A 27042-nucleotide genomic window follows, 5' to 3' on the forward strand; every position below is an offset into this window, starting at 1 on the left:
TTTGTTTTTTTTAAGAACTATCATCAGATACCGAAACAATTGACATTAACCAAGACTGGAAGCCTTCGTTTCTGAGTAATGAGGAGTTTACCCAGCTTATGTTAGAGGTGAGGAAACCAACGCTCCTAAATTGATTGTTCTAGCTGTCACACAATGTTAATCTATTGCAGAGGTTACTGGTTTTGATTCCTACTGTGTAAGTGTAATCATTCAGTTATTTTAAACTAACAAAACTCTGCAACAAACTTTAAAAAAAAAAAACCTCTGGCATTGCATGAATAAACCTCGTGAAGCAGCGGATATTGTCTAGGTTTCATTTTTGCAAAGATATCAACCAGGACATCAAAATCAAGTTTTTGAGTGATGACTGCCTTGGTGATTTTTAGTAATATATAAGTACAAGTAATAGCAAGTATCCTTTTAGAGTTGTACCAGCTCAAAAAGAGAATAAAACTACCAGTGGTGCGAGTTTAGCTTTTCGTTCCCCTCTTCAGCTCAATAACTTCTTAATTAGTTAAAATGGCACTGGCTATAATCAGGGCTGGCGCCAGGTTTTTGTGGGCCTCGGGCAATGGGACAACCCCCACCTTCACCCCCAAATCAAAGATATTTTTCTGTCAAAAAGGTTTTCATAATCAGTAGTCCCCTGCTAAACCAGACATCTCTGGGGACAAAGAAAAAAAAAAAAAATTGTGCAGTAGACCTATACACAAATCAAATTTCAGTTTGGTTTCGGTTCGGTTTCACTTTTAAAAGCTTGGTTGTCGGTTCGGTTTTTGGTTTAACAAGACAACAAAGAGGTTATATTTTTCTTAACGTTTTTAATTGAAAATAATCAAATGCAGCATCTATGCTTGAAAATGTACTTGTATATGTTTATGAATTGTATTTCCCTCCTGTAGTGCTGTTCTCCTGTAAGGAGTTTTGCTCATTTGTATTTCAGGCATTAGACGGCTTTCTCATTGCAGTAACTACAGATGGAAATATTATTTATGTTTCTGACAGTATTACTCCTCTGCTAGGACATTTACCGGTGAGTGCATCTTTTAATAGATTTATAAGATGGATTCTGGTTCATATTAGATGTTTGTTCAATGCTCAAATACCAGGTACCAGTGCACGTGTTTCTCTGTGCTGCCAGATTTAAAATGATATTCAATTTTCGAATGAAACTCATGTTATAGCATGCTGGTATTTTCATTTAAAAATATCTGGCACTACACTATGTTAAAGAAAATCACTGTTTGCAAGCCTTGCTCTCAACTTCCTTGTTTAATGTCCCGACTCCTTAAGGACCTTCTATTCTATTATTAACCAACAAGCTGTTTCCCATCTTGACTGACATATTGAAAACCAACAAGACTAATAAGTTAAAGTGTTTGTAGCTAACAAAAAAACATGTTATAGCAAACATGTATTTTCATTTTTAAACATCTAGTACTTGCCTTTCAGGAAGTCTTCCTTGGTCATTTCACCCTAGCATTTCACCCCAAAAGCATTTAACTTTAAAGGGCAGTGTGATTCAGTTTGCTACTGTTTAGGTCATTAATTAAAATAGACCCATGTGTTTTGTTTTCATAAAGTTACATTTCATCGTTGGAATTTAGTTACTGAATAAAATTTTTACCATATATGAAATTATGTATGGATGTATGACATGCGACAACCTGTGTTTCTCCTTCTTCTTTCTAGTCCGATGTTATGGATCAGAACTTATTACATTTCCTCCCAGAACAAGAACTTTCAGAAGTTTACAAACTGTTATCCTCACATTTATTAATGAAACACCCCGCCTCTGCAAACTACCTAAACTGTAAGTTTTGGGTTATGATTCTGATTGTTAGAAGTTTTGAAAAATATAGAACAGTACATAAACTATGACTTCTGTGCTCCAGAGGGTCGCCCATTCAGCACATGTCCCAGGAGACTGATTCTGTACGTGTTACATGGCTGGCTCAGTACACGTCCAAGGAGACCGATTCTGTACGTGTAACAGGGCTGGCTCAGCACACGTCCAAGGAGACCGATTCTGTACGTGTAACAGGGCTGGCTCAGCACACGTCCAAGGAGACCGATTCTGTACGTGTAACAGGGCTGGTTCAGCACACGTCCCAGGAGACTGATTCTGTACGTGTTACATGGCTGGCTCAGTACACGTCCAAGGAGACTGATTCTGTACGTGTAACAGGGCTGGTTCACCACCCTCGAGAGTGGCCAGGGTAAATGCTTCTGCCACGATGGCCTTGGCGACAGTGATATTGTTTAATCTGCTCCCCCTGGCTCTAGATTAAGCTAATTGGATTGCTCTCTTCTAAAGACCTCTGGCTCTGTTGGGCCTGGCTAGCTTTAGGTTAGGGTTGGCTCAGATACGCTCACCAGATAGTTCTGGTAAAATGAAACACATGTTGTAGCAGTGCTTTCACAGAAGTCACAGAGGCTGGGCTGTCATTTATGGACAGTGGACGGAATTGCTGAATTTAATAAATATTTAGGTAAATTAGATACTGTAATACTGAAGATCAAGGAATTGTAAATATGTCTCCACCCTATACAAAACTATTTTAACTCAAAAGTATAAACTATGCCGCTCTGTGACGGTGTAGTAATCCCCCTGGTGTTTTTCTCCCTAGGATGATTAATTGACCCACCTATTAATATTACCACTTACAATAAAATTACAATGAAGTTAGGTACTCAGAAGTCCGGTTTATACATTTCCACAATTGATAACATCATTAAAATAAACTAAATCCCTGAGCCTTATAAAATCTTGATATAATTTATATTGCAAAATCTAACGAAAGTATGGGAGAGCTTTCATGCTCATGATGATTGGTTACAGACTTTCCAAGTGTTTGTGGCAGGGTTATTATACTTTGTACCCTTTCAACTACGAAATGTAACCATTTCCGAATGGGTAGTTACCTCCTAAAGACCCGAATCCTGAAGCCAGCGGCTCGAGTCTCTCCTTCCCAGGGATCTAGCAACATAAGTCGGCTGACTTTGTGCTCTCCCTTAGGTTGCGTTGCTCCAGTTGGAGCTTATTTTATATCTCGTTTTTGCTTTTTTGCACTATACAAAACGTTTTATATTATTTATGTAATTGTTTAATGACTGTTTTTGGTTGGGAAAGTCTTTTCCCATTGTGTTCTTTCTGTTTTTACAGATACTGCGTGTAGGCCTGTCTGCAATGTGGTGCTAAGCACGTGCAGCAATAGCAGCTGCTGGGCTCAGTAGCACTGTGCAGGACTGAGATACTCGCTTTGGCTTGTTGTTGCTGTTCTGGTGGCAGCTTTTTAGCATCACCATTGTGAAAGCCGTTAGTCCATTCAAACAAGCATGCTTCCATCAGTCTCATGTTGGTACTGACATTGTCACTGCAAACCGATGGACCAGTACTGAACGGTACCGATGTTACCGGTGCTAAAGTCACAAACAAGTATTGAACCGACCCGGTGCCATCTCTGTGCCATCCCGGTACCGTCCCTGTACTGACCTGGGACTAAAGTCACCGAACCGTCCCGGTATCAACCCGGTTATGAACAGTGCCAAAGCCACCGAACCGACCTGGTGCCGACCAGGTTCCAAACCAGTAACAAACCGCCTCAGTACTGCCCTGCTTCCAGCCCGCTACCGACCGGTGCCAAGGTCACCAGTCCGGTACTGAACCGGTCCCGCTCAGGGCTTGACCCACCTGGTCGATATATATAAGCAGATTGAGGCAGCAGCTGTACAACCCTATACTGTACATTGCATGCCCGGGTTCTATCCCTGTAAGACATGGAAGGCCAGTCTGCCTATGGAGGACAGGCACGGCAGATGCTCTTCCTGCCTGGGGTCAGAGCATGTCATGGAGGCACTGGTTAATCACAGCTGCGAATTTTGTGTCCCTTTCTCCAAGCACACTCTTACGGAGCGTGCTGCGTCCCTTAATCCTGCTCAGTGCTCTCCCCCATCATCCTCTCTTAAAGAGGTGGCTTTGTCCTCACCCCATGGCTCTGCGCCAAGGGAGAGCAAACGACGCACTCGGGAAAGTAGCCCAAGCAGGAAACCGTCTTCCTCATCCTCCTCGAGCTCTGCCTCTCCTTCCCCTCCACCCGCAGAAGAGGAAGAAGAGTTGCCATTCCAGGCGATCGGCAGACTTGGAGCAGATGGAAACGATCTGAGCAGCTGTTTCCCAATAAGGAACTGCTCTCGCTGAATTACTGTAGGAACGTTCTGCGCCACCTGCCCCTCCTGCCCCCATGAGGCTGCAAGCACAGATTAGCCACAGGAAGACATACTGTCCATCGCCGCCTCTGAGGAGGTTGGTGAACAGTAGCTGGCGTTTCTGTCTGAGGATGTGGAGTCAGACGGCACGTCCCCTGCGGTTAAGCTCTCCCTGTCGGCAGAGCTCATACCGCTAATCAAGAGGGCCACTGAACCTTGAGAGTGCCCTGGCCTACAGCAGGGGAAACAAGGCAGTCAGTTTTTGATGACGAGCCTACCGCCTCTCCCATATCCACCCCAGTTCACCTGGATTTTCTATATGAAATCCAGTCTTCCTGGGATCATCCAGCAACAGCTCCTGCTGTTTCCTGGTCAATGTACACCCAGTATAGTGTGCATGATGCGGAAAAACTGGGCCTGTCCTATTTTCCGCCAGTTGAGGCTTCTATTGCGGTCCAGGTGCCTAATTTGGCGCTTCTATCCAAGGACGCTGCCTGCCCTAACAAGCAGTGCCGTGGTGATCCTCTAAAGCCTGTTCAGCCGGGGCGTTCGCCCACAGCTAGGGAACCTACCAGTTGCATTTGCTGCAGTCCTTCTCTGAGAACCACAGGCCCTCACCACAACAGCTGGATGAGCTGCGCCTGGGGTAATTTTTTAAAAGGGACTCTGCGTCTTCAGCCGCCTATGAAGGACATTGTTCCTCGCTGGAGGCTAAACATGGTGCTTAATGCACTCATGAAGCCTCCATTTGAGCCCCTGTATTCAGCTGAGCTGAAATTGTTATCATTTTAAGCAGCTTTCTTGCTTGGTATCACCTCCACAAAGCAGGTGAGTGAGATACAAGCATTCTCTATAGCGAAAGCCTGCTTAATTTTTACAGAGGTCAGGACAAAGGTCACACTTTGTACCGATCCTGCCATTTTGCCAAAGACTATCTGGGCATTCCATGTCAAACAATCTGTGAAATTGATGCTTTCCATCCACCTCCTTTCCAGTCTGACAGAGAGCAACAGCTCCATACTCTGTGCCCAGTTCAGGTCCTGGTGTACTATGCTGGCAGGTCAAAAAGTTGGAGGAAGTCCAAACAATTTTTGTCTGCTATGGGGCAAAGTCCCATGGTCAAGCCCTGTCTAAGCAGCGACTGTCCAAGTGGATAGCAAACACGGTCAGTTGCCTATGAGCTGGCCAACTTGCCCCTTCTAGAAAAGCTCACTGCCCATTCCACCAGGGACATGGCAACTTCTGGGCTTTATTCCAGGGTGCATCTGTAAAGGACGTTTGCAATGCAGCAGTGTGGGCTACTCCCCATACCTCCACTAGGTTCTACAGACTGAATGTCATGGACCCTCAAAACCCTGGTTTTGGAACTAGAGTGTTAAAGGTGGCTTCCCAGTCGACCCTTACAACACAGGAATAGAGGTGAAACTCTCAGTTTTTTCACCCTGGTTACTTGGGTTCTGAATGGTAATGCACAGAGTAAACTTCGGCTTAGCCTTGTAGCATTCCGGAGTTCTGCAATCTTGCCCTTGCGACAGCTTGGGTATACTCGCCCATTCGGTAATGGTCACATTTCATACTTGAAAGGGAACGTTAGGTTATTGTTATAACCCTGGTTCCTTGAAATAGAAATTTAACCATTAAACTTCAAGGTCACTGCGTCCATGATTGCAGCAGGCTTGAAAGAAAAATGACACTGAGATCTGTGAACGCAGTCCTTTTGTGCCCTCAGGGGCATGGCCATGACTGCGTCACAGGCTCAGAGCAGCTTTGGTATACAATTCTAAGGATTCGGGTCTTTAGGAGGTAAATACGCATTTGGAACCAAGGTTATGATAATAACCTAACATTTTTAGTTTAGCATGACTAAGGGCATACATACCTATCATTGCATGTAAATTGGTTTCTGGCTTCCCATTTCAACCATGTAAGAATGTGGATAAAAGGCTGCAGAAAGAGTAGTTAGTGGCGGTATGCTGTAGTAACAGGTTTAATGAGAAGCTGGTCCAGCATTGATACAGCTTAGGTAAAATGTATTTGTACGAGGGAAAGCTGTCTTCCCAGGTTTAAAGTCTAAAGACCGACTGTATTTTTATTAATTCTTTTGTTTGTTTAATTAACAATAAAAGTGTGCACAAGCAGGTAGCTCTTGCTGTATCCTGCTTGGCCATTAACCATCCTGTTTTCTAAGTAAAATGTGATTGTTTTGTGTTTTTGCAGCTGAAAATGACTTGGCGTTCTGTTGTCACCTCCTACTCGGAAATCTAGACCCAGAGGAACCTCCAACATATGAATATATTAAATTTGTAGGACATTTCCGATCCTTCAACAGTGGTAAGTATTACTAAGATTGATGTTCACCACAGCATCTGCTGAAGTGTTTTTTCACATGTTACTAGAGTTTGAGTCAAGTATGTCTAAAACTTGCAATGGCACCCATATCATCCTATTACACAAAATAACCAATTGAATAAGCCACTGGACTTGTATTTTAAGCTATCACAGTCTATAGAACAGTTGAAACTCAAACTCCTGTCTCTACAACTGGATTGTAATATTTTCTACATTTTCTTTAAATTTTCAAATTAATATATCGATACCCGGGTAATAAAAAGAGAACAGGATAGCGTCGGGTAATTTAAAACCCAACAGGTACCTGACTTCTAATTTTAAATGCATGTTCAACTATCTTAAACTGGGGTTTACACAAATATTTCAGATTGTGTTGAAGAACATGACACTAAACAGTAAGTGTAGCCTGCCTAATTTTGGCTAGAAAAAAAAGAAAAAAACATCCTGTCCTTCAAGCAACCCTGTAAATTCTTCACATTTGAGGTTTAATAGCTTTCTGCATGAGTCTCAAAATGATAGTTACTCAAATGTCTTTAATTTGGATAAAACAAAAATGGAAGAAATATAGTGTATCTCCCAAAAATGTATGCTATTGCTTAATATTGGGCAGCAGTGTGGAGTAGTGGTTAGGGCTCTGGACTCTTGACTGGACTCTTGACTCTTCGACAAACTGTTCAGTAGTTACCTTCAAATGGCAACATTTGAAAAGTTGTATAAAAGGAGAAAACCCCACACTGAATTTGATGAAGCGCTATCTAAACGTCAAGTATATGCTTACTTTGATTTGGTCAAAGAAGCTTTTTTCGGCAAGTCTACTTCTCAGCAGTTTTCAGTTGTCAAGAAAGAAGTGCTTGGTACAGCCTTTTTATTACTGGAAAGCAAGGTTTAGTCATTCACAAGAATTCTCATGAACATACGGTGTGGATTTTGGAGTTTTTTGATTTTTCCAACCCTTTTTTTTGACATATCATATTGTGGCTGTGCACTTCCTGTAGCGTGTGATCATGTGATAGGTGCATGCTACATCATACATATTCTCTTGACAATGTAACCCAAGCTATCAGCAATGCTGAGATATAATCACTACCACTGGTACATTATAAGCACTACAAAACGATTGTCATAAATCTCGCTGGCTGGCTGTTAGCTTTCTAATTAGCTTGATCTAATTCAGGTTCCAATCCTCATTTACTTGATCTCATATGTAGTGCAAAAATACTAAATAGAATTACTTAATTACAGTTTAACTTTACAGCAGAGGGGCATGTAACAGTAGCATCTTATTTAGGGGATTCCTATTCCTTTTAGAGAATTTTGAGTCAACAAAATAATCTTGTAAGTAGAAGCCAAGCTGATGTTAAAGTGTATAAAAAGCTGCAGGATCTTACAATCATGTTCATTTGTACGCTTACATTTTACATTTGTATTAATGTATTAACACATGAGGCTCTGGTATTGTTGTTCATAATCGTTTTAAACAAATTCATTTTTATAGAGATGTGATTAATTGGTTACAATCATATCTATCAATCTCAATACATTGAATTGCAAGGTATTTAAATCTACCACCTTTCAATTCATTGTTATGCTTCCTTCAGTTGATTTATTGCTGAGCACTGACACATTTCAGATACGCTAATGCACTGCCTTCATTTGCCAAGATTAAAAGAGGCTCACACTTTGGCTGCAATTGAACAGATATTAATGTATTGTATATGCGTGTATACTACAGTACAGTGTATAGCTAGTTCTATGAAGCGTCATGAAGGATTGCCAACCATCTGTTTCTTTCTAAAACAGGACACTCCCTGATTTTATAGACTGTGCCATAAATAATTATGAGACATAGCTGGAGAAAAGAGCTTCTCACAGACTGCTGGGAGGGGTCCAAGTAGGTCACACAAACAGAACATTCCTTCACGAACTAGCAATTTATGAGAAACAAAGTCAAGTAGAGTACTTTCAGTTAGTGGCTTCATCAGTGTGCCGAATCACAGTACGAGCTGAAACGTTTGTGTTTCATCAGTGTGCTGAATCACAGTACGAGCTGAAACGTTTGTGTTTCATCAGTGTGCTGAATCACAGTACGAGCTGAAACGTTTGTTTCATCAGTGTGCTGAATCACAGTACGAGCTGAAACGTTTGTGCTTCATCAGTGTGCTGAATCACAGTACGAGCTGAAACGTTTGTTTCATCAGTGTGCTGAATCACAATACGAGCTGAAACGTTTGTTTCATCAGTGTGCTGAATCACAATACGAGCTGAAACGTTTGTTTCATCAGTGTGCTGAATCACAGTACAAGCTGAAACGTTTGTGTTTCATCAGTGTGCTGAATCACAGTACGAGCTGAAACGTTTGTTTCATCAGTGTGCTGAATCACAGTACGAGCTGAAACGTTTGTGCTTCATCAGTGTGCTGAATCACAGTACGAGCTGAAACGTTTGTTTCATCAGTGTGCTGAATCACAATACGAGCTGAAACATTTGTTTCATCAGTGTGCTGAATCACAGTACGAGCTGAAACGTTTGTTTCATCAGTGTGCTGAATCACAGTACGAGCTGAAACGTTTGTTTCATCAGTGTGCTGAATCACAGTACGAGCTGAAACGTTTGTTTCATCAGTGTGCTGAATCACAGTACGAACTGAAACGTTTGTGTTTCATCAGTGTGCTGAATCACAGTACGAGCTGAAACGTTTGTTTCATCAGTGTGCTGAATCACAGTACGAGCTGAAACGTTTGTTTCATCAGTGTGCTGAATCACAGTACGAACTGAAACGTTTGTTTCATCAGTGTGCTGAATCACAGTACGAACTGAAACGTTTGTTTCATCAGTGTGCTGAATCACAGTACGAACTGAAACGTTTGTTTCATCAGTGTGCTGAATCACAGTACGAACTGAAACGTTTGTTTCATCAGTGTGCTGAATCACAGTACGAGCTGAAACGTTTGTTTCATCAGTGTGCTGAATCACAGTACGAACTGAAACGTTTGTTTCATCAGTGTGCTGAATCACAGTACGAACTGAAACGTTTGTTTCATCAGTGTGCTGAATCACAGTACGAGCTGAAACGTTTGTTTCATCAGTGTGCTGAATCACAGTACGAGCTGAAACGTTTGTTTCATCAGTGTGCTGAATCACAGTACGAACTGAAACGTTTGTTTCATCAGTGTGCTGAATCACAGTACGAGCTGAAACGTTTGTTTCATCAGTGTGCTGAATCACAGTACGAACTGAAACGTTTGTTTCATCAGTGTGCTGAATCACAGTATTCGCTGAAACGTTTGTTTCATCAGTGTGCTGAATCACAGTACGAGCTGAAACGTTTGTGTTTCATCAGTGTGCTGAATCACAGTAGGAGCTGAAACGTTTGTTTCATCAGTGTGCTGAATCACAGTACGAGCTGAAACGTTTGTTTCATCAGTGTGCTGAATCACAGTACAAGCTGAAACATTTGTGCTTCATCAGTGTGCTGAATCACAGTACTAGCTGAAACGTTTGTGCTTCATCAGTGTGCTGAATCACAGTACGAACTGAAACGTTTGTTTCATCAGTGTGCTGAATCACAGTACGAGCTGAAACGTTTGTTTCATCAGTGTGCTGAATCACAATACGAGCTGAAACGTTTGTTTCATCAGTGTGCTGAATCACAGTACGAGCTGAAACGTTTGTTTCATCAGTGTGCTGAATCACAGTACGAGCTGAAACATTTGTGTTTCATCAGTGTGCTGAATCACAGTACGAGCTGAAACATTTGTCTGGCACTATCACAGTGAATTTTTAAATAAAAATACCAATTATTCCATTAAGGAACAGCCACATTCTCGCACCAAAACACAAAGAAACACCCACACTATTTATAGGCAGGTCTCTTGCTCTTCCACACCGACCCTGCCTCTGAAACCATTGTGCAACAATTTCAATTTCCCTGTCCGCAGACTGGCAGATGACTGCTAAATTGTTGACAGACAGCCAATAAAAAATGAGTTTGGATGCATCAGCAGGGCAGGAGAGGGAATCCATTAGAACAGATGTGCATTAAAAGAGACCACCACTGGAAAAAGTTCCCATATCTGGGACATCTCATTGGAATAAAGCATGAGCTGCTGTCATCTCAGACACTGTTTGGTTTGGCTCAGATTGAATCCACATTAAAGCTTTACAGAACATAATGTTCTTTTTGTGTTATTGGAGACTTTCCAAATTTCTAGGGATGAGGCTACAGCTGGCGTTCGAACAAAACAACACAAATGTAAAGTGAACAGTCAGAGGAAATCAGGGAGGCTTCAGTACATATTTACTGTGAACTTTTTACATGCTTCAGTTTTCACAATTTTTCAAGGTCAGCCTCACCCTCTACGGAAATGGAGGAAGCTCCTGCTGTCGACTGCCGTACAATTACTGTGCTCACCGGTACACTTTAGCAAGCAGATTCTAAGTCTAAGCAATTCTTATTTTATTATTCAGTCAGTCCCGTTCAAACTATTTTTTGCTTATGGAGATTTTCAAGGATTAAAAAAAATGGTATGTTTACACTCACCAAAAATCCAGCTGAAGATGCAGCTTCTGGCTGGAGGCGTTAACACATTCAAGTCAGGATAATATCTTCAGGTAAAAAGAACTGTACAGTAGTTTTTCTGGGGTTCCAAAATAATGACTGTCAGGAGAAAAGCCACAGCATCTGTTGTTACACCAGTTCTATCTCTCCCAAACACACTGTCTAGAAATGTAAAAGTCATGTTTTTTTTTTTTTTTTACTAGTACAGTCATTTTGCATTCGCCACTGAATATAATGTCTTTGTACAGTATAACAAACTGCATAGGATAAATCACTTCATCAGGGGAACTTCCTGCTATCTACATACAGAATATTTCGTTTCCTACCTGTTAAGTATCCTGTAATGTATGTTCTCTATCACTCAATCATGTTGTTTCTGCTTGGGTCGTCATTTACTAACGAATGTCCTTCTGTAACCACAGAGGCTGCTTCAGGAAAGCTCAATTTATGAACTGAGATGGAAGACAATAATTAGCAAACCTGGTACAGAATGACATAAGCCAAAACAGCAATACAGAGTGGATGAAAAACTCAAATAATTAAAAAAAAAATGTAGATGGTATATCCCTTAAAAAGGTTGCAGCAGACCAAGCACACTGAATGCATCAGGTCATGCAGTACCACATTTGTGATTCACTACTGCTACAGATAGTGCTGACCTCTGCAGGTGACTCTGAGCATAAGCCCTAAAGTTAACCATACAGTAACGGTTTTGAGAGCAGCTTGTGATGGTTGCTATAATAGTATAATAAATTGTGGGCTTTAAACTATAGAGGATATTTTCGCAAATTCAGTTAAAAAATGCTTTCATTTTCTATGGATTCGCATTAGATCAGCATTAAACACTACCGCAAAATACTGTGCAAAAAACTCAGAGGAAACTGGAGTCTTGTAGTATTGTTAGTAAATGAATCGTGTTTAGAGTACCACTGAATGAGAGCTATCCCAGCTCATACTGTAATACTAAAAGAAACAAACATTCAATGACAGAAGTTTCGCCTCAAAGTCTTTTTCAATGCTTCAATCATGATGAATTTAACAAAATACACCCAGGGTACGGGCTAAAGCTCAATACAGATCAATGAATCTTGCCCGACTCTCCCCCAAACCTAAACGCCACCCAACAATCCTGAGTTTCCCAAAATTTGAAACGGGACTGTCCCTATAAACAACTTGAATTTCAGTAAATATAGCCTGCTTAATTATCTTTAAATAAATGAAGAAAGCATTTTCCTTTCATGCAAATAAGGATACTGAATGCTTCATCCAGTCCATTCAGTGGAGCACTTCAAAACTCAAGTCGTTTTTCTCCTGGGGTTTACATAGCCACTCCATGTATGCTTAGCATGTCATTGGGTATAGAATGATCATCTAGGTGTGTGTTTAAAGCAGTTGTTACATTTCTATTAATTTAAGTGCAGTGCTGTAATGGAAAAACACTTGGCCTTTCAAACCCATACAGCAGATTGTTATGGAGACAGCACAGAGGAAGGGTGTTGTCATGGTGATAGGATCATTATCGAACCATAAGGATGTTTAGAAGTGTTTAAAGGAGCGTGCCTTATCACCTTTTTTGCCATTCTTTGTTTTAAATCATCTTTCAAAATGTAATGCGCTGCTGAATGCAAATAGTTTAACTGGGGCAGTTATATGTTGTCTCATAGATGGGATTCTGTGAGACACAGACAGCACCACCTTTCAGTCTTTCCTTAACTTCTAACCCAAAACAATTCCACTAATACATTTCCAATATTCCCTATATATATATACAGTACTTTCTGAAATTACTGGAAACTGTTTATTAGTGAACTGTTTATTGCCACCAAAACAATTCAGGCCATCAATGAGGGTAGATAGATTGGGCTATATTATTATTATTATTATTATTATTATTATTATTATTATTATTATTATTATTATTATTAATATCGTTGGCTTCAAGATGACACAAGGGCAGCTACAATGGAGGAAATAATTTTTATAATCGTACGACAGTGTTAACATTGTCATATTACGATATCACAACAGTAAGAACCAATATGCAATACAGTATAAACCATTGCAATATCATGGTACCATATTCGTGCCAGCATGCTACCGTATCAGGACCGCTGCTGGTAATTCTATGTTTAGATATTTGTTGTAGGGTTTCTTCAAGGTAATGCACTAGTATTATAATGGTATCCCAATGGCAGTTGTTTCAAACTTCTTGATCAGTTCACACTTTTTCCCCTGTAATCTCTGTCAATATCGGACTGTTGGTTCACCTTGGTCGAAATCAGACTCTGGGTAATTCACTCTTTTCCTTTAATTCTATTTTGCTATCCACGGCAGAAACAGGCCAAACTTATCATCCTTTCAAATGTTCACAGTTTACTGTAAAAAATAAATCGCATAGCAGGTTAAAGTTTCCTGATTGACAAATTTCCTTATTCTCAGTCGAGCATTACAAAGGGATTGTAATCTGTTTTAAAAGATGTGGCTGAAATACAATGATGTTAAGTTGCAGATTAACCATTCTTAATGACAAGCATGTCAGCGTACATCCAGGCTGAGCTATAGTGAGACATACATCGATGGCTACATGGATGTGGATTAGCCACAAGAGAGTACATTGTTCATCCTTCATGCTCTTCTGCTCCTGTTGTTTTCGTTTATCACCCCTTCTTTCTAACCCATTTACTTTAACCTTGATCTAAGGGGCTAAGCAATTGTTTTGTTTGGCTTTCAATGATCCAAAATAAGGCAATTGTTTTCACAGCTCAAGCTTTCACTCTTACTGAAATAATTTACTTCATATTACTTTATATCAGGTATCCTAGGCCATGGCTAATCCTTGTATACCACAGAATCAGCCATTTTGATACAACTTGCTCGGGGAGCTTAAAAGCTTGGAAAGATATTTTATTAGAGGTAGGCCCAGTAGAAAAATCTGAAGTAACTCTAAAATATATCGGGTTACCTGGGTACCTCTGCATTAATGCTGCAAAATATAATCTGCATTTTAATTTTAATTAAATAAATGCCAAAAAATTATAATCGTACAAACATTATCAGATTATCTGATAACATTTCTTACTTCTAATTTAGTAGGATGTGTGTAAATATACTGGAATGGATTAAAAACAGCAAACAATTGCCATAACACTGTTAATAGGACTTAGTCACCATCGGCAGCCAGACTGCAATAATTCAATATGACTAGTCTGCAAGGTGTTTAGGTATACATGACCAGTCCTTCATGATATCACCTCTAATAATGTTAGGGAATCTGGAAATGGAAGTCTGAGCAAAGTGTGTTCTCCAGAATTACACAGACTGAACTTGGTAGCAGCCCTCTTTCAAAGTCTTTGCTGCTTTGCCCATTGCGACTTACTTGCAACATTGAAATATAGCATGTATATACTCGGAATACACGACAGGGATGCCATTTGCATAAAACAGTGCATGAAGGGCAGTTCATTTATACAAAAGTGCTACATAGGTATTGCTTTTATATTTCAGTGCCTAGTTCCTCCTGCAATGGCTTTGATGGGGCTATTCAGAGGACATTTAGATCATCTGTTGGTGAACAAGTCTGCTATGTGGCTACTGTTCGACTAGCAACACCTCAGTTTATAAAGGCAAGTTCATTGTGCTAACGTAATGCGCGACGCACTGAGCTTTCTGCTTCCTGGTTTGTGTCATTGCTTTTATTTCCCTCCGTTTCTCCTGGCCTCCTCCTCCTCCTCCTTCAGTTTCAGTTTGAGGGTGAGGGCTGTCAGCGGTCCTTTCCGAATACTGTGTGTGATGGGGTGGACTGAATCTGGTGAGCTGAGCATGATGTTAAAGGGCACGTGATGTTAAAGAACATGTCCCCCTTTCCTAAGCAAACGCCTGCATTTAACCACTCTGTGCTTCACACATCTGGAGCATGACCATGCTTTACCAGACTTTTTCCCACACAAACCTTAGCTTTATATGCCATTTTAACCTTTTATTTTACTGTCACATCACATGTGTTTAGTGTTTGCAATCGTTGGCTCTATTATTTAAAATGTTCTTACTACTAGTAGAACAACCCTAAACAACAACTTACCCTACGATTATATTGTAATTATGACTCTGCTATCATAAAAAGCAGCTTTTAAAAAAAAATAACAAAAACTGTAAACTGTGTGGAATTATGGAATGCTAACACTGCATAAAATACACAGGTATGTGCACAGTTGTAGTTTGTTCTGTTATTCAGTATGTTTTATAAGTTGTATTTAATTAAAATCTAACCCTACTAATAAGTTTTTTTAGTTTTACTCTGCTTAGTTACTTTTTTGTACTTTATTATGTTCTAGCTTTTATTTCGTTTTGAATGTGACTTTTACTTTTTGTTGTACACCTGGTTCCTATTTTAAATAAATGTCGGATTTTTTTTATTTTGGAATCATACACAGCAGGTTGTTTAGCGCTAGGATCTAAATTGCATGATCCCTAACCCTAACATAACTACAGTGTATGATTTATAATAGAACTGGGGCTGAGGTGAGAGTAGATATCTGTTCCTTGTTTGTAGTTGAAGTCTGCTATTGAAAGCAGACAGTGAAGTGTGTCTGTCTGTGAGGTACTATGCCAGTTAATCTGCAGTTTCTCAGTAATGGGATTTCTTTCTCCATCAGGAAATATGTAGAGCTGAAGAGCCCATTGAAGAGTTTACATCAAGACACAGTCTGGAGTGGAAGTTTTTATTCCTCGATCACAGGTTTGAAATGATGTTATACTGTTTTATTGTATTTATTGTATTTATTTATTATTTAACTAGGAAAAAAACCCACTGAAGCATTGTTTCAAGAGTGTCCCAGAAAAGGGACCAAGAGCAGACAGCAATAGTTTAATACACAAATCACATGACAGTCAGACTATAAAACATTATCATTCCTAATGTTTTTAATGGCTTTTACTTTTTATCCTGGTTCCACTAGTGGTTGTAATGGATGTTCCAATTGTATTGAAATCTGAGGAATTCTCTTTGAGATGGTAGGTAGTTATTGAAGCCTGTTAAACGTATTCATTTCACAACAAGAAAAACTCCCATTCCCTCACCTATACAATTGATACCTAATGGCAATTCACTTTTTTAAAGACAATTGGAAGCATATTTTCCTTTCACAAATAATTGCTGATTAAATATAGCACTGTGAGATTGTTATTGACTGGTACTCAATCATTGCGTGGGCAAACAAGTGAATGCTTTGTTTTGTGTGTAAACATGTCAAGGGAAATACTCAGAAAATCTGAGTACTTGCACAGCCATCATTCAGAATTCTGCATCTTTTATTAAAAAATAATATGAAGTACACATGCATTGTGGATTAAACTGGTTCAATGCTGAATTGCACATGGCAAGATTGCCAACAAACCTTTTAGTGTTTTCAACACAGTATGTGCCTTAATAGTCTCCTTTTTGATGTGTTTTTTTTTTTTTTTTACAAAGCAATTTTTTTTTTCTAAAGGGCTCCACCAATAATAGGATATCTTCCTTTTGAAGTCCTGGGGACCTCTGGGTACGATTATTACCATGTGGATGACCTGGAGCAACTAGTAAGATGCCATGAACACTGTAGGTATAATGGAAAGTGCAGTGGAGTACACACTGTTGGAAAATTATGAGCCGTATCCATTTAACTTTAGATGAAGCTAAGAGTTACACAGGTGCACCACAATTCATCCCTGACAATTCGCCCCCGCGAAAATTCATCCCCACGACCGTCCGTCCCCACAACTTCCCCCTGTCCCCCCGACAATTTGTCCCCACAACAATTCGCCCCCACGACAATTCGTCCCTATTAGTAGATGTACATATTTTAAGAGTCATAGTATAAGAAAAAAGCTACTGTTGTTAATGAGACTGTTTTTAGTGGGAGCAATGGAGGAGGGGGGGGGAGGTTATGAATGTTACACTTCAGTTATTGATAATAGACTGCGAGAGGAAATCATTTTTTGTTTTCTTGTTTTGTGAAGTTAACCAGAGTGGATTCAATTGTTAGATAATCAAAATAAAAATGGCACAGACTGTGGAACATATGGAACAGAGAACTCGCGCCCTTTTTACCATATTAGGAATGCACTTATTCCATATACTACAGGGTACATGTCAGTTATGTCCAGGTGGGAGAGAGGGGTCTTAGTGGGGAGTAACTACTAAATGACTGGATGTTGTGAGCACATGTAGAGTGTGATTGTGGGGGTTATCTGGGGTATTTATTATGTGGCTGCCAGGGTTTACTAATAACTTTGTTCATTAGCTACCGTAGTTTTTTATTTGCTCCCAGTTTCCATTCCCTTTTTCTTATTAATTTAATAAATACTGGCTTGAGATTTGTGTTGTAAAAAAAAAAAAAATCTGCCATGTTCCGCCTCATTCGTACCCCTGGGTGGGGACGAATTGTCATGGACCCAAGTTACACACATGCAAATTTGAGTTTTTCTGTCTAAAAAATGTAATTTAACTAAATTTCAAATGCCGTTCATAAAATTGCTGAAACAGCCTTTAGCTAGACGTGACTCAATGTGAAGGATAGTTTAGCTAAGTTAATGGCGGTACAAGTATGCATTTTGTTCACTTGGTGCAAATAAGAGCTGAGCATTTTGGCTTGAACAATCCCTATTCTTGTCAAACAAATTCTGCCATATTTAAATTTAGCTGCGTCCTGAATTTTAAAACAGGCCTACATGCATATAAAAATAAACATACAGTACTTTATGACTATGGGTGAAAAAAGGGTTTTAAATATGGCTAAAACATTTGCACAAGCCAAGAGATAAACCTGATTTATGAATGCTGGTATATATGTTTTGCATCTTGCACTGGTCAAGCATTGAAAAACACATCCACAAGTCTTAATATGTAAAGACCTTGCTGTTTCCTGGAGCAAAATTAGGTGCCAAATCAACATTATTCTCCCAGGTTCACCACAGGTACATTTTATATGCACATTTATTTTTTTAGTGTAATCCAATGTTATTTTAAATGACCAACCACTGTTGTGTCACTCTCTGGCCCTGCAGAATGTTGCCAGCTAATTGTGGCCATATGATTGTAAAATTGTAAAGCACCCTGAACTGTCTTATTTTGTAATAATGAGGCCTATTCACAAAGCTTTAACATGTTACAGACCCTGCAAAGTTTCCAATAAGTGCATTACGTTACCTGCCCCATGTTGTCCATATCACAGCGTTATATTTTACATTTTTAATCATGCATCATGGGTCATGAATTAATGGCAATACATTTCTCAACATTTACTCGGGAGCGCTGGCCAGGAGAAAAAAAAAAAAAAAAAAGTCTTCTAAGGATTGCAGTGTATCCAGGTCACACTTCCTCCTGCAACAATGCTGTTTTTCTGTTACCACAATATGCCACTCATTTCAATCAGACTACCAGCATTGTTGCAGGAGGGAGCATGCACTTGATACACTGCGATGTTTAGAAGAAAAAAAAATCTTTCTCCTGGCAAACATTCCCGATTCCCTAGTTTATTGACCTATGATGTGTGATTAAAAAAAAAAGACTATTGGGAATATGTTGAAAAAAATTGCAGTCAATATTACATATCGCCAAAAGTACAGTATTAAAAAACGTAACACCAAGATTGTGGCAATTGTACAGTATAGAGGTGCTACAGAAATGGCACTTGTTCTGTTGAGACATGTTTGTTTGTTTGTTTGTTTGTTTGTTTGTTTGTTTCACAAGTGATGCAGTTTGGAAAGGGAAGATCTTGCTGCTACAGGTTTCTGACCAAAGGACAGCAGTGGGTCTGGCTGCAGACCCTTTACTATATCACCTACCACCAGTGGAACTCCAAGCCAGAGTTCATCGTGTGCACTCATGCCGTTGTAAGGTACTGGTACCTTTTACAGCTCGGGATTGCTACTAGTTTCCATGTACTTACAGTGTTGTACTGTACTGACACTTTTTCTAAGACATTTGAGTAAAGCATATGACCTACAAACTATGATAATAGGTAATGCATACCATATATATTGAACAGTTTATATATGGCCAGTATCATTTCAAGTTTTTGGCAGTGTTTCCATATAGGTATACTTTTGTACTATTGAGATACTATTATCAAACCCTAGCAGAACACAGAATTACCAGCAATGGCACCACAATGGATTTGAAATTAAATATTGGACAGTCCTCCTTATTTACTACTGTAGCACGCCATAGTGATATGGTACCATGGCACTGCAATGGATACTCAGTATGTATTGGTTCATATACTGTAACAATGTGATATCATTGATATGTTAACATACAGAAATGGTCTCATTTAATTGTAGTTGTTACATTTGCTACTTAATGCAGGAGCATTTAATTATCATTGTAGTGTTTTCTGGATTATCTTTTAAAGGTCATTTGGCAAGGGCATATTGATTTGGAACAAAAACATATGGGGTCCTCAACAAAATGTGTTAATATTTTAGCGACCTTTTTAATTGTGCTCTTCCTCTTATTGTTTTCAAATAGGAAAAGTAATTGCTCATCAGAGGTGTTTTCCCCTAGCGCCAAGGGTGTTCCAACAGAAAGAAGGCAGGAACTCTGTTTGGATGACAGCCCCACTGAACTTGTTGTCTCGTCTGTACTCAAGGTATGAGCAGACTTAGGAAAAAGGGTCAAGGCTTCTCATTCTTACCTCGTGACTGTGGGAATTAAAAAACAAGATGAAACTATAGTGAATATGTCTTTGACCCTTCAGTAACCAGGAGCGTTTTCATATCTTCTTTAATCCATATCTTTAAACACGTAATGATAAAATCAGAATGAAACTGTAGACAAACATCCCAGCTATCTGGCAGAATCAGTGAACGTTCGTGTTTATTTTGGAATAGAGCTAGTTTTTTGCAAGATTTTTTTTTAAATAAAGTAGTATGTTCAATTGACCTAGTGTCTCTCATTGTATAATATCATGTTCTAAGGATGGTTGCACTTTATTTCTCTATTGACAGTCCTCTTTTTACTACCCAAACTGCTCACAGGAAGTCAGTTTTAAACTATAGGATACAGGTTTAACTGTACTAATACAGCCATTTAGGATACAGGTTCATACACATTCTTATTTTTATTCTTCATATTATTATATTTACCATTTGCTCTCTGTAATTAATAACAGTTGTTATTATACATTTCTCTTATTCATAAAGCATGTATAGATGCACTTACATAAAAAGATATGAACAGTTGAAATGTCTTATTCCACCTTTCCATTTTCCACTGGAGCAGAGGTTTTTTTTTTTTTTAATCAGCCTTGTTCAGCATCAGTATGTGGATGGACAATATCAGCCCCAGTGTGGATGGCAGGCTGGAGGTTACCTAATGAGCTATCTAATGCGGAGGATGTTAGAGGCACTGAACCTCAAAGGCTGAACAGAAAGCTGTCAGCTTTACTATCATGGAAATATTGGAGATAGCTGAAAGGATTTGGAAATGGTACATTTTCAAAAGAGTGATTTGGTGATCTTTGACCTTGTGTAACACCCGGTTGCAGATTTTGATTTTAGACCAGTGGTCGTCCCAGTTTGATATTGTTACGAGATGAGATTGAGTTTGACTGACTGGTTTCATTGTGCAGATGGAAATGTGGTAATAGAAAAATAATTCAACATCTATAATAAAGACACTTACTATAAGGTACTAATATAACAGAAGTTCACTTTCAAGTCCAAAATGTTATCCGTTACCGATTGGCATATACCTCTGTGTAGCCTGATTATGTCAAAGCTGCTCGAAAGAGCCCCCTCTGTCAGGCATGTAGTCCTTGCCCCTGAGGGAATAAGTCAGTCCCTCCAGGATAATGCAATAATTTTCTACATTTTGCTGTTATGCACCCACGTTATGGAATGCCCTTCCACAGACAATTAAGGATTAAAAAAATGTTGATATTTTTAAGTCACTTGAAAACTTATGAATTTGTATAGTATGTGTGTTTTGTGCACCATTTTTAATATGTATAGTCTGTGTGATTATTTATGATTATGTTAGTGTGTTTTTAGATTGTAAAGCGCTTTGAGATGTGTCGCATGAATTGCGCTATATAAAATAAAGATTATTATATTACTATTATTAGAATGCGAATGCTAGCTAACCAGTCTGCCCTTTACAGCACGCACACTGAGGTCCTGTGAACTATATGTCATGGGTCCTCAAAACCAGGGCTTTGGGACCAGAGTGCTAAGGAAGCCTCCTGGTCTACCCTTTTTAGCACATTTGCCGGTGCTGCAAGTCCTGCACTTGCGACAGCTTGGATAACATTTCGTACTTGAAAGGGAATGTTAGCTGATGTGTCATAACCCTGGTTCCCTGAAATAGAAATGTTATCTATTACCTTTCGAGGTCGCTGCGTTCACTCCAACACAGCTGGCCTGAATCGAAAATTGCCGCTGATCCCTTCTGCGCGCGGCACTTTATTTCCTCAGGGACTGAGGATTCCGTGCCTGCAGAGGGAGCTATTTCGAGCAGCTTTGACATACATACTCAGGTACATCGGGCTACACAGAGGTATATGCCAGTCGGTAATGGATAACATTTGTATTTCAGGGAACCAGGGTTATGATATATAACCTAACGCTTTGTGTTTTCCTCCTCGGCAGCGGCAGGATTCCAGTTTGGACTCCCAGCAGCACTTGAGTAACACCCTGGATGTTGCCACTTCACTGCTGAGTAGAAGCCAAACGTCTTCTGTGTCTTCAGAGATCTCCCACACAGCTCTGTCTGATTCTACATGTAACTGCAGTGATGTTTTCTCATCTAGAAGTAGTCAGGAACTCAAGAACAGTAGGAAGAATTGGTGCTGCAATCAGACACTAGGAAGAAAAAGTCAAATTCACAAACCGTGAAAACACTCATTCTTGTATTTTGTAAACCATTTGCTTGAATAAAATGTTGCATGGACAATTGTAAGGGTTGTTTGTTTGTAGATGAAGGCCCATGAAATCCAGACAGACACATGTTACAGCAAATCTCTGATTTAATTGAGATCTCTCCAGGATTCTTTGGTAACATAGTAGATAACTCTAAGCAGGTTAGTTTCAGGCACACAATCCATTTACACATAGACCTTTCCTGGTTCTTTTATGAGCTTCTGAATACAGTTGCCTCCACCTGACCCTCACACTTCTGCCCTGCTCCAGAGCTACTCCACTCTGTTCACTGCATGCAGTGTGGGAGAGGATACAGAGTGGTTTCAACTATAAAACCTTAAAAATGCAGAGCAGCTTTGTAGAGTGGTTTATTATTCATTAACCTACTTTTTTGTCTGCTGGGTGTTTAAGGTTATCTGCTGTCAAGAATCTGCTGTCAGGTTTTGAATAAACTATTTTAAAGGCTGTGACCTATGTTTTCATGATACCTATAGAATGTGTTCATATCCTTGGCAGGGGATATTTACAGTATGATCCTAACACCACCTTTGTCTTTTTCCCCCAAGCAGCCACCCCATCAAAGCTCATTGCAGAGTCCAGCACACCTGCCTTGCTAACTGCTACAGCCGTGCAGCTGGACCTTCCCCAGCAGAGACTGCAAACTGCCTCAAGCCAGGTGAGGATCTAATCGAGTCAATGGTACAAAGACATACAGTTGTAGTCAAAAGTTTACATACCCCAATGGAAATTTATAATTTCTAGAAATTTCTCGAAAACAAATAATTATTGGAAACATTTTTTGTAGCAAAAGTTTTGCTTTTGTGATTGAGGAAAAAAAGTTACAAGAAATAGATGTCAACAATTATTTATTCAGCAATATTTTTGCAAAATTCCAAAAATGCTAATTCAAAAGTATTCATGCCCTTTGATGCTATGATATTATTGTCTACAAGGTGCTAGAAATTTCAATATGATAATGCAGAACCTAATTCTAGAAAAGTCTAGTTTGACTGTGTTTTGGAGGGTGTTTCAGATTTCTTGTCCAGTCTATGTATGTTTTTAATAGTTTTTCATTTATAATTGGTATAAATTGGTACAAAAGCTCACTGTAGTAAATCTGGCCCTATACCTTGTTCCATACCCATACTCCTCCTCTTCATATTACAAACTGTAAGCAGCATTTTCTTTGTACATTTCTGTGCAGTTTGGAGCGATCCAGACTATTAAAGATCAGCTGGAGCAGCGAACACGTATTCTACAGACTAACATCCGATGGCAACAGGAGCAACTGCACACAATCCAGAAACAGCTCTGCATTGTCCAGGACTCCAGTATACAGGTAACCATTCCTCTCGATTCATCTGACACAATTGCTCTTCAGGAGTGTAATAATGTATTATTTCATTTAAAATATAGAAATGTGTCCACTTTAATGAAAATCCATATGGTCACTTTTTTTCTTCTTTTTTTTTTCTTTTACTTCTGCTCATATGAATGATAGAGACTACATTCATTGATATTGTGTCTTCACAATGATTATTTTTCATAGTTTGTCAAATCTAATAATTACCCATTTGTGACCACATTTATTGTAACCTCCGGTAACATGAATAACTAGGATAAAGTGGTAGTGAACTTGAATTTTGACCTGTGAACTAATATGGCTGCCATGTTTGCTGCTATGTGACTTTTCCATTGGCAGTGATTTTGATCCCATACTATACAGTAGTGCTATCAAATTCAGATCACAGCTGTATTGTATGATTATCTAGGTCATGTTTGACTATGGGAATAAACAAGTAAAAATGAATTGGCTTTAAGATATTGGAGTATGTTCAATTGATCTAAACAGCAGTGGATCTAAACATTGTGACTCTCATCAAATAGGCTCCTTATGGTATTTACCCTTTCTACAGACAGAAGTACACTAAAGAGACTCACATGCACTATTAGATCTTTGAATTGCATAACCCAAATAACCCTATTTTAATGATCTAAACAGTGGTGGTATTTAGAGCAACCACTGTTGAGATGAATTGAATAGTCCCCATTGTCTTCAAAGATAGTACACATTTCCTTTTGCTTGAGTTCTGGACTAGTTAGGCTAATGAAGGCTATATATAAAGAAACTTAAAAATGGGGAAACATGGCCTGGACATTTGTTATTCAGCGTACTATAGCATGGTGACATTTTCACTCCACTGTCGCCTGTTGTTTTATTTGTTGTATCCTTTTAGGGGTGATATGTATGCTACTATAACAAACCCTGTTTCCCTATCTATTTTATCAGATGTTTCTGCAGCCATCCACAATCTCCATAGGTTTCAGTAACTTACAGCAGCAGCCCCCTCAGAATCAGCAGCCGGAGCAGGAGAAATCGGGGATAACTGCTCAACAAGTTCACAGCAGCCCACAACTGGCATCTTTACAGATAGGAAGCCAACTCTTATCTGCATCCCAGCAGAACGTGGGGGAATCTAATGTCAAATCCAGCCAGGTCCATGAAGTAAGCTATTGTTTTCTGTACAATGGAAGTACAAGCTACTGCATTTGCCCCCAATAAATTATTGACAGACTACTTTTTCAATGATTTTTACAATAATTGTTGTAAAAAAAGCCTCTGATTTATTCAGTGAGGCCATATAAATATCTAGCACCATACAGGCATTGAAGCAACATAAGCTTGGATATTTTCTGCCAAGTTCATGATATCATACCCAGCAAGGTATATTCTTAGCAATTTGGTCACATACAGTATGCAGTAGGTCTATATATAACGTATAAAAAATATAATGTTACACGTCCCCATGTGTTTAAATAATGTACCTGTAATTTTTCTTTTCATTGTAACATCCTGATCAACTTTTTATGAAATATAACTTTAATGTCTGTTTCAAAGCTATTTTCAAAATGTCCGTTCTAGTGCACTGATAGTGTAAGGATTATTGCCCATATTGTCAAAGGTAACACAGCAATAACGATCTATGATGTGGTACGGAACAAAAAATCCAGAGCACTTGTTGTTGTTGTTGTTGTGTTTTTTTGGGGGGGGTTGGTTTGCTCTTCCTGCAGTGATTTAGCGGACAGATCTCAAATCCCAGTACAGTAGAGCGGACATTTTGAAAATAACTTTGAAACAGACTTTAGAAGTTTGAAGTGTAAAAAGATGCAAAAAAATTACAGGTCCGATAATTAAATAGTTGTAGCAACGCGTGGGGACATAGAACACATTATTTTTTGGATTACTTTCTAATCACCCTGTATATATAAACTATCTATGTCTTTTTTAAGGCACAGAACCCAGTGAGAAGTGCAAATCAATCTTCAGGCAGCTTAACACCCCACTACAGCAATCCCATGATGCTTCCTCAGACCCCAGCAGTTACTCCCGAGTCACGAGACAACAGCCAGTGTCACCCAGCGTCTGACTTGAGCCACAGACAACTGAGGTAATTGTTCAAGCAATGCTGGCCACAACTTCAGCTTTCACTTCTACTGTACTGTTTCCATGGCTACCCTAGAAGGTCAGACTTAGTAACTCCATTTGTTTCAATATGAACATCTGAGAGCCAAACACGTTTGCCAGTAAAACTGACCCAGATACTTAAAGGCCAATAAATAATTTTCTGTTTAGTATTTTAACTGGGGCAGGTGCCTTGTGAGGAGGCCTTTTAGCAAAAAAATAATGCTTTAACAAACACAATTTGAAATAGTGCTTCAGCCCAAAAACCAAGCTTTATTTAGCTCACGCACTATTAATGTACGCTGTGCAGGAATGGCCCTAGCTTTCTCTATTTCAGCTTGCTAGGGTCTCCGTCTCAAGTGAGTGTCTGCTGGATTCTGTCTGGCCCTCCCAGTGTAATTACCGCTAACATCAGTGACAGAAACAACTCAACTCAAACCAATGCAGTCCATCGCTTTCCTAAACAACCCACATGCCCCTAAGGGATAGCAAAAACAACCCAGTAAAATAATTTAAACAGGGTAATCTACTAAGTAGTGTAACAATTACAATCAAAATATTTTTATAAAATGGCAAGAAAAGAGGGAGCAATGGCATTGGCTAACAAGTGTTCCGGCCTGTGTAAATATGTCACCATACCAGCACAGCAAGAACCATTCTGCCCGATTCACTTGACAATCAATTCACTTTGGTAGGGGTTCGATCGGGACAGATAATGGACCATATTTGAACTCCCTTTTGTGTGTTATTGCTTTCGTACAGCTAGAATTGTGTATTCACTTGAGTATGTGGGTTTCCACCTTGCCCAGTATATGTCCGTCAACATTACAAACCACAGCACAAGAGAGAAGCCAGGACTGAAAAGAGGGGTATTCATGTCAGGGTTGGGGTGCGGCTGCATAGCTGTGTAAAGAAGCGTTCCAGCACTGTGTCTCACTGTAGACAGTGTATTTATTGTAACCAGGGTTTTTTTTTGTTTTTTCCTAAAGAATGTTGCTGAGCCAGCCCATCCTGCCAATGATGCCTGGTTCATGTACTGCCAGGCAACAGTCTCAGGAGCTCAGCATATCTGAACAACAAGCAAAGTGAGTGGAAGAGCAAAAGACACGTTGCTACCAGTGCTTAATTTGTACAGAAAGAGGGGCGTAAGCAATGACAGTAATACCATTCTTAAGAATGCGTTTAAGTTCAACACTAACCGTAAATAAAATGTTGTTACAGTTGCTAAGCAGTTGTATTTCAAAATAACAGAAGCCCGTTTTTACTTTAGCGAAGTAGGCTACAATATTTTTTTTCATAAAAATTGTCATTGTTCTTTATTCTTTAATGTTCAGCTTTCAAACCAACAAATGTAAGGATTTACTGGTATCGTTTAAGACTTTTTTTCAAATCAAGTAAGCTTATTTGTGTATAAACAACGACAATACAGTCACAGACCTTCTTTCGCAGCCAGTGTCAAAGGCATGTACGAACGTCCCTGGCAGCGGACTGTCTCTCTTTAGAGCACTCAAGAACTTGCAGAATGGATAAAACTGTGTTTAGAATTAAGAAAACGTATTTGAGAGCA

At 39.4% G+C, this 27042-nt stretch overlaps 1 protein-coding gene across 6 annotated transcripts in view; it reads left to right on the forward strand.

The window, feature by feature from the left end:
• LOC117405918 (neuronal PAS domain-containing protein 2-like) overlaps nucleotides 1–27042 on the forward strand; it is a 45893-nt gene that overhangs the window by 14436 nt on the left and 4415 nt on the right. For 5 of the 6 annotated variants that reach the window (XM_034009441.3, XM_034009440.3, XM_034009439.3 and 2 more), the window contains exons 4-18: nucleotides 16–107; nucleotides 944–1033; nucleotides 1693–1813; nucleotides 6427–6540; nucleotides 14621–14739; nucleotides 15769–15851; nucleotides 16603–16709; nucleotides 18843–18990; nucleotides 19623–19743; nucleotides 21743–21875; nucleotides 22579–22688; nucleotides 23217–23351; nucleotides 24303–24518; nucleotides 25304–25461; nucleotides 26465–26560. In XM_034009441.3, coding sequence (XP_033865332.3) covers nucleotides 16–107; nucleotides 944–1033; nucleotides 1693–1813; nucleotides 6427–6540; nucleotides 14621–14739; nucleotides 15769–15851; nucleotides 16603–16709; nucleotides 18843–18990; nucleotides 19623–19743; nucleotides 21743–21875; nucleotides 22579–22688; nucleotides 23217–23351; nucleotides 24303–24518; nucleotides 25304–25461; nucleotides 26465–26560 — 1843 coding nt within the window. The remainder of the gene's footprint in view (nucleotides 1–15; nucleotides 108–943; nucleotides 1034–1692; nucleotides 1814–6426; nucleotides 6541–14620; nucleotides 14740–15768; nucleotides 15852–16602; nucleotides 16710–18842; nucleotides 18991–19622; nucleotides 19744–21742; nucleotides 21876–22578; nucleotides 22689–23216; nucleotides 23352–24302; nucleotides 24519–25303; nucleotides 25462–26464; nucleotides 26561–27042) is intronic. The other variant, XM_034009438.3, reaches the window with a different exon arrangement.

The sequence above is a fragment of the Acipenser ruthenus genome, chromosome 9 (assembly GCF_902713425.1).
Source record: "Acipenser ruthenus chromosome 9, fAciRut3.2 maternal haplotype, whole genome shotgun sequence".
Taxonomy (NCBI): Eukaryota; Metazoa; Chordata; class Actinopteri; order Acipenseriformes; family Acipenseridae; genus Acipenser; species Acipenser ruthenus.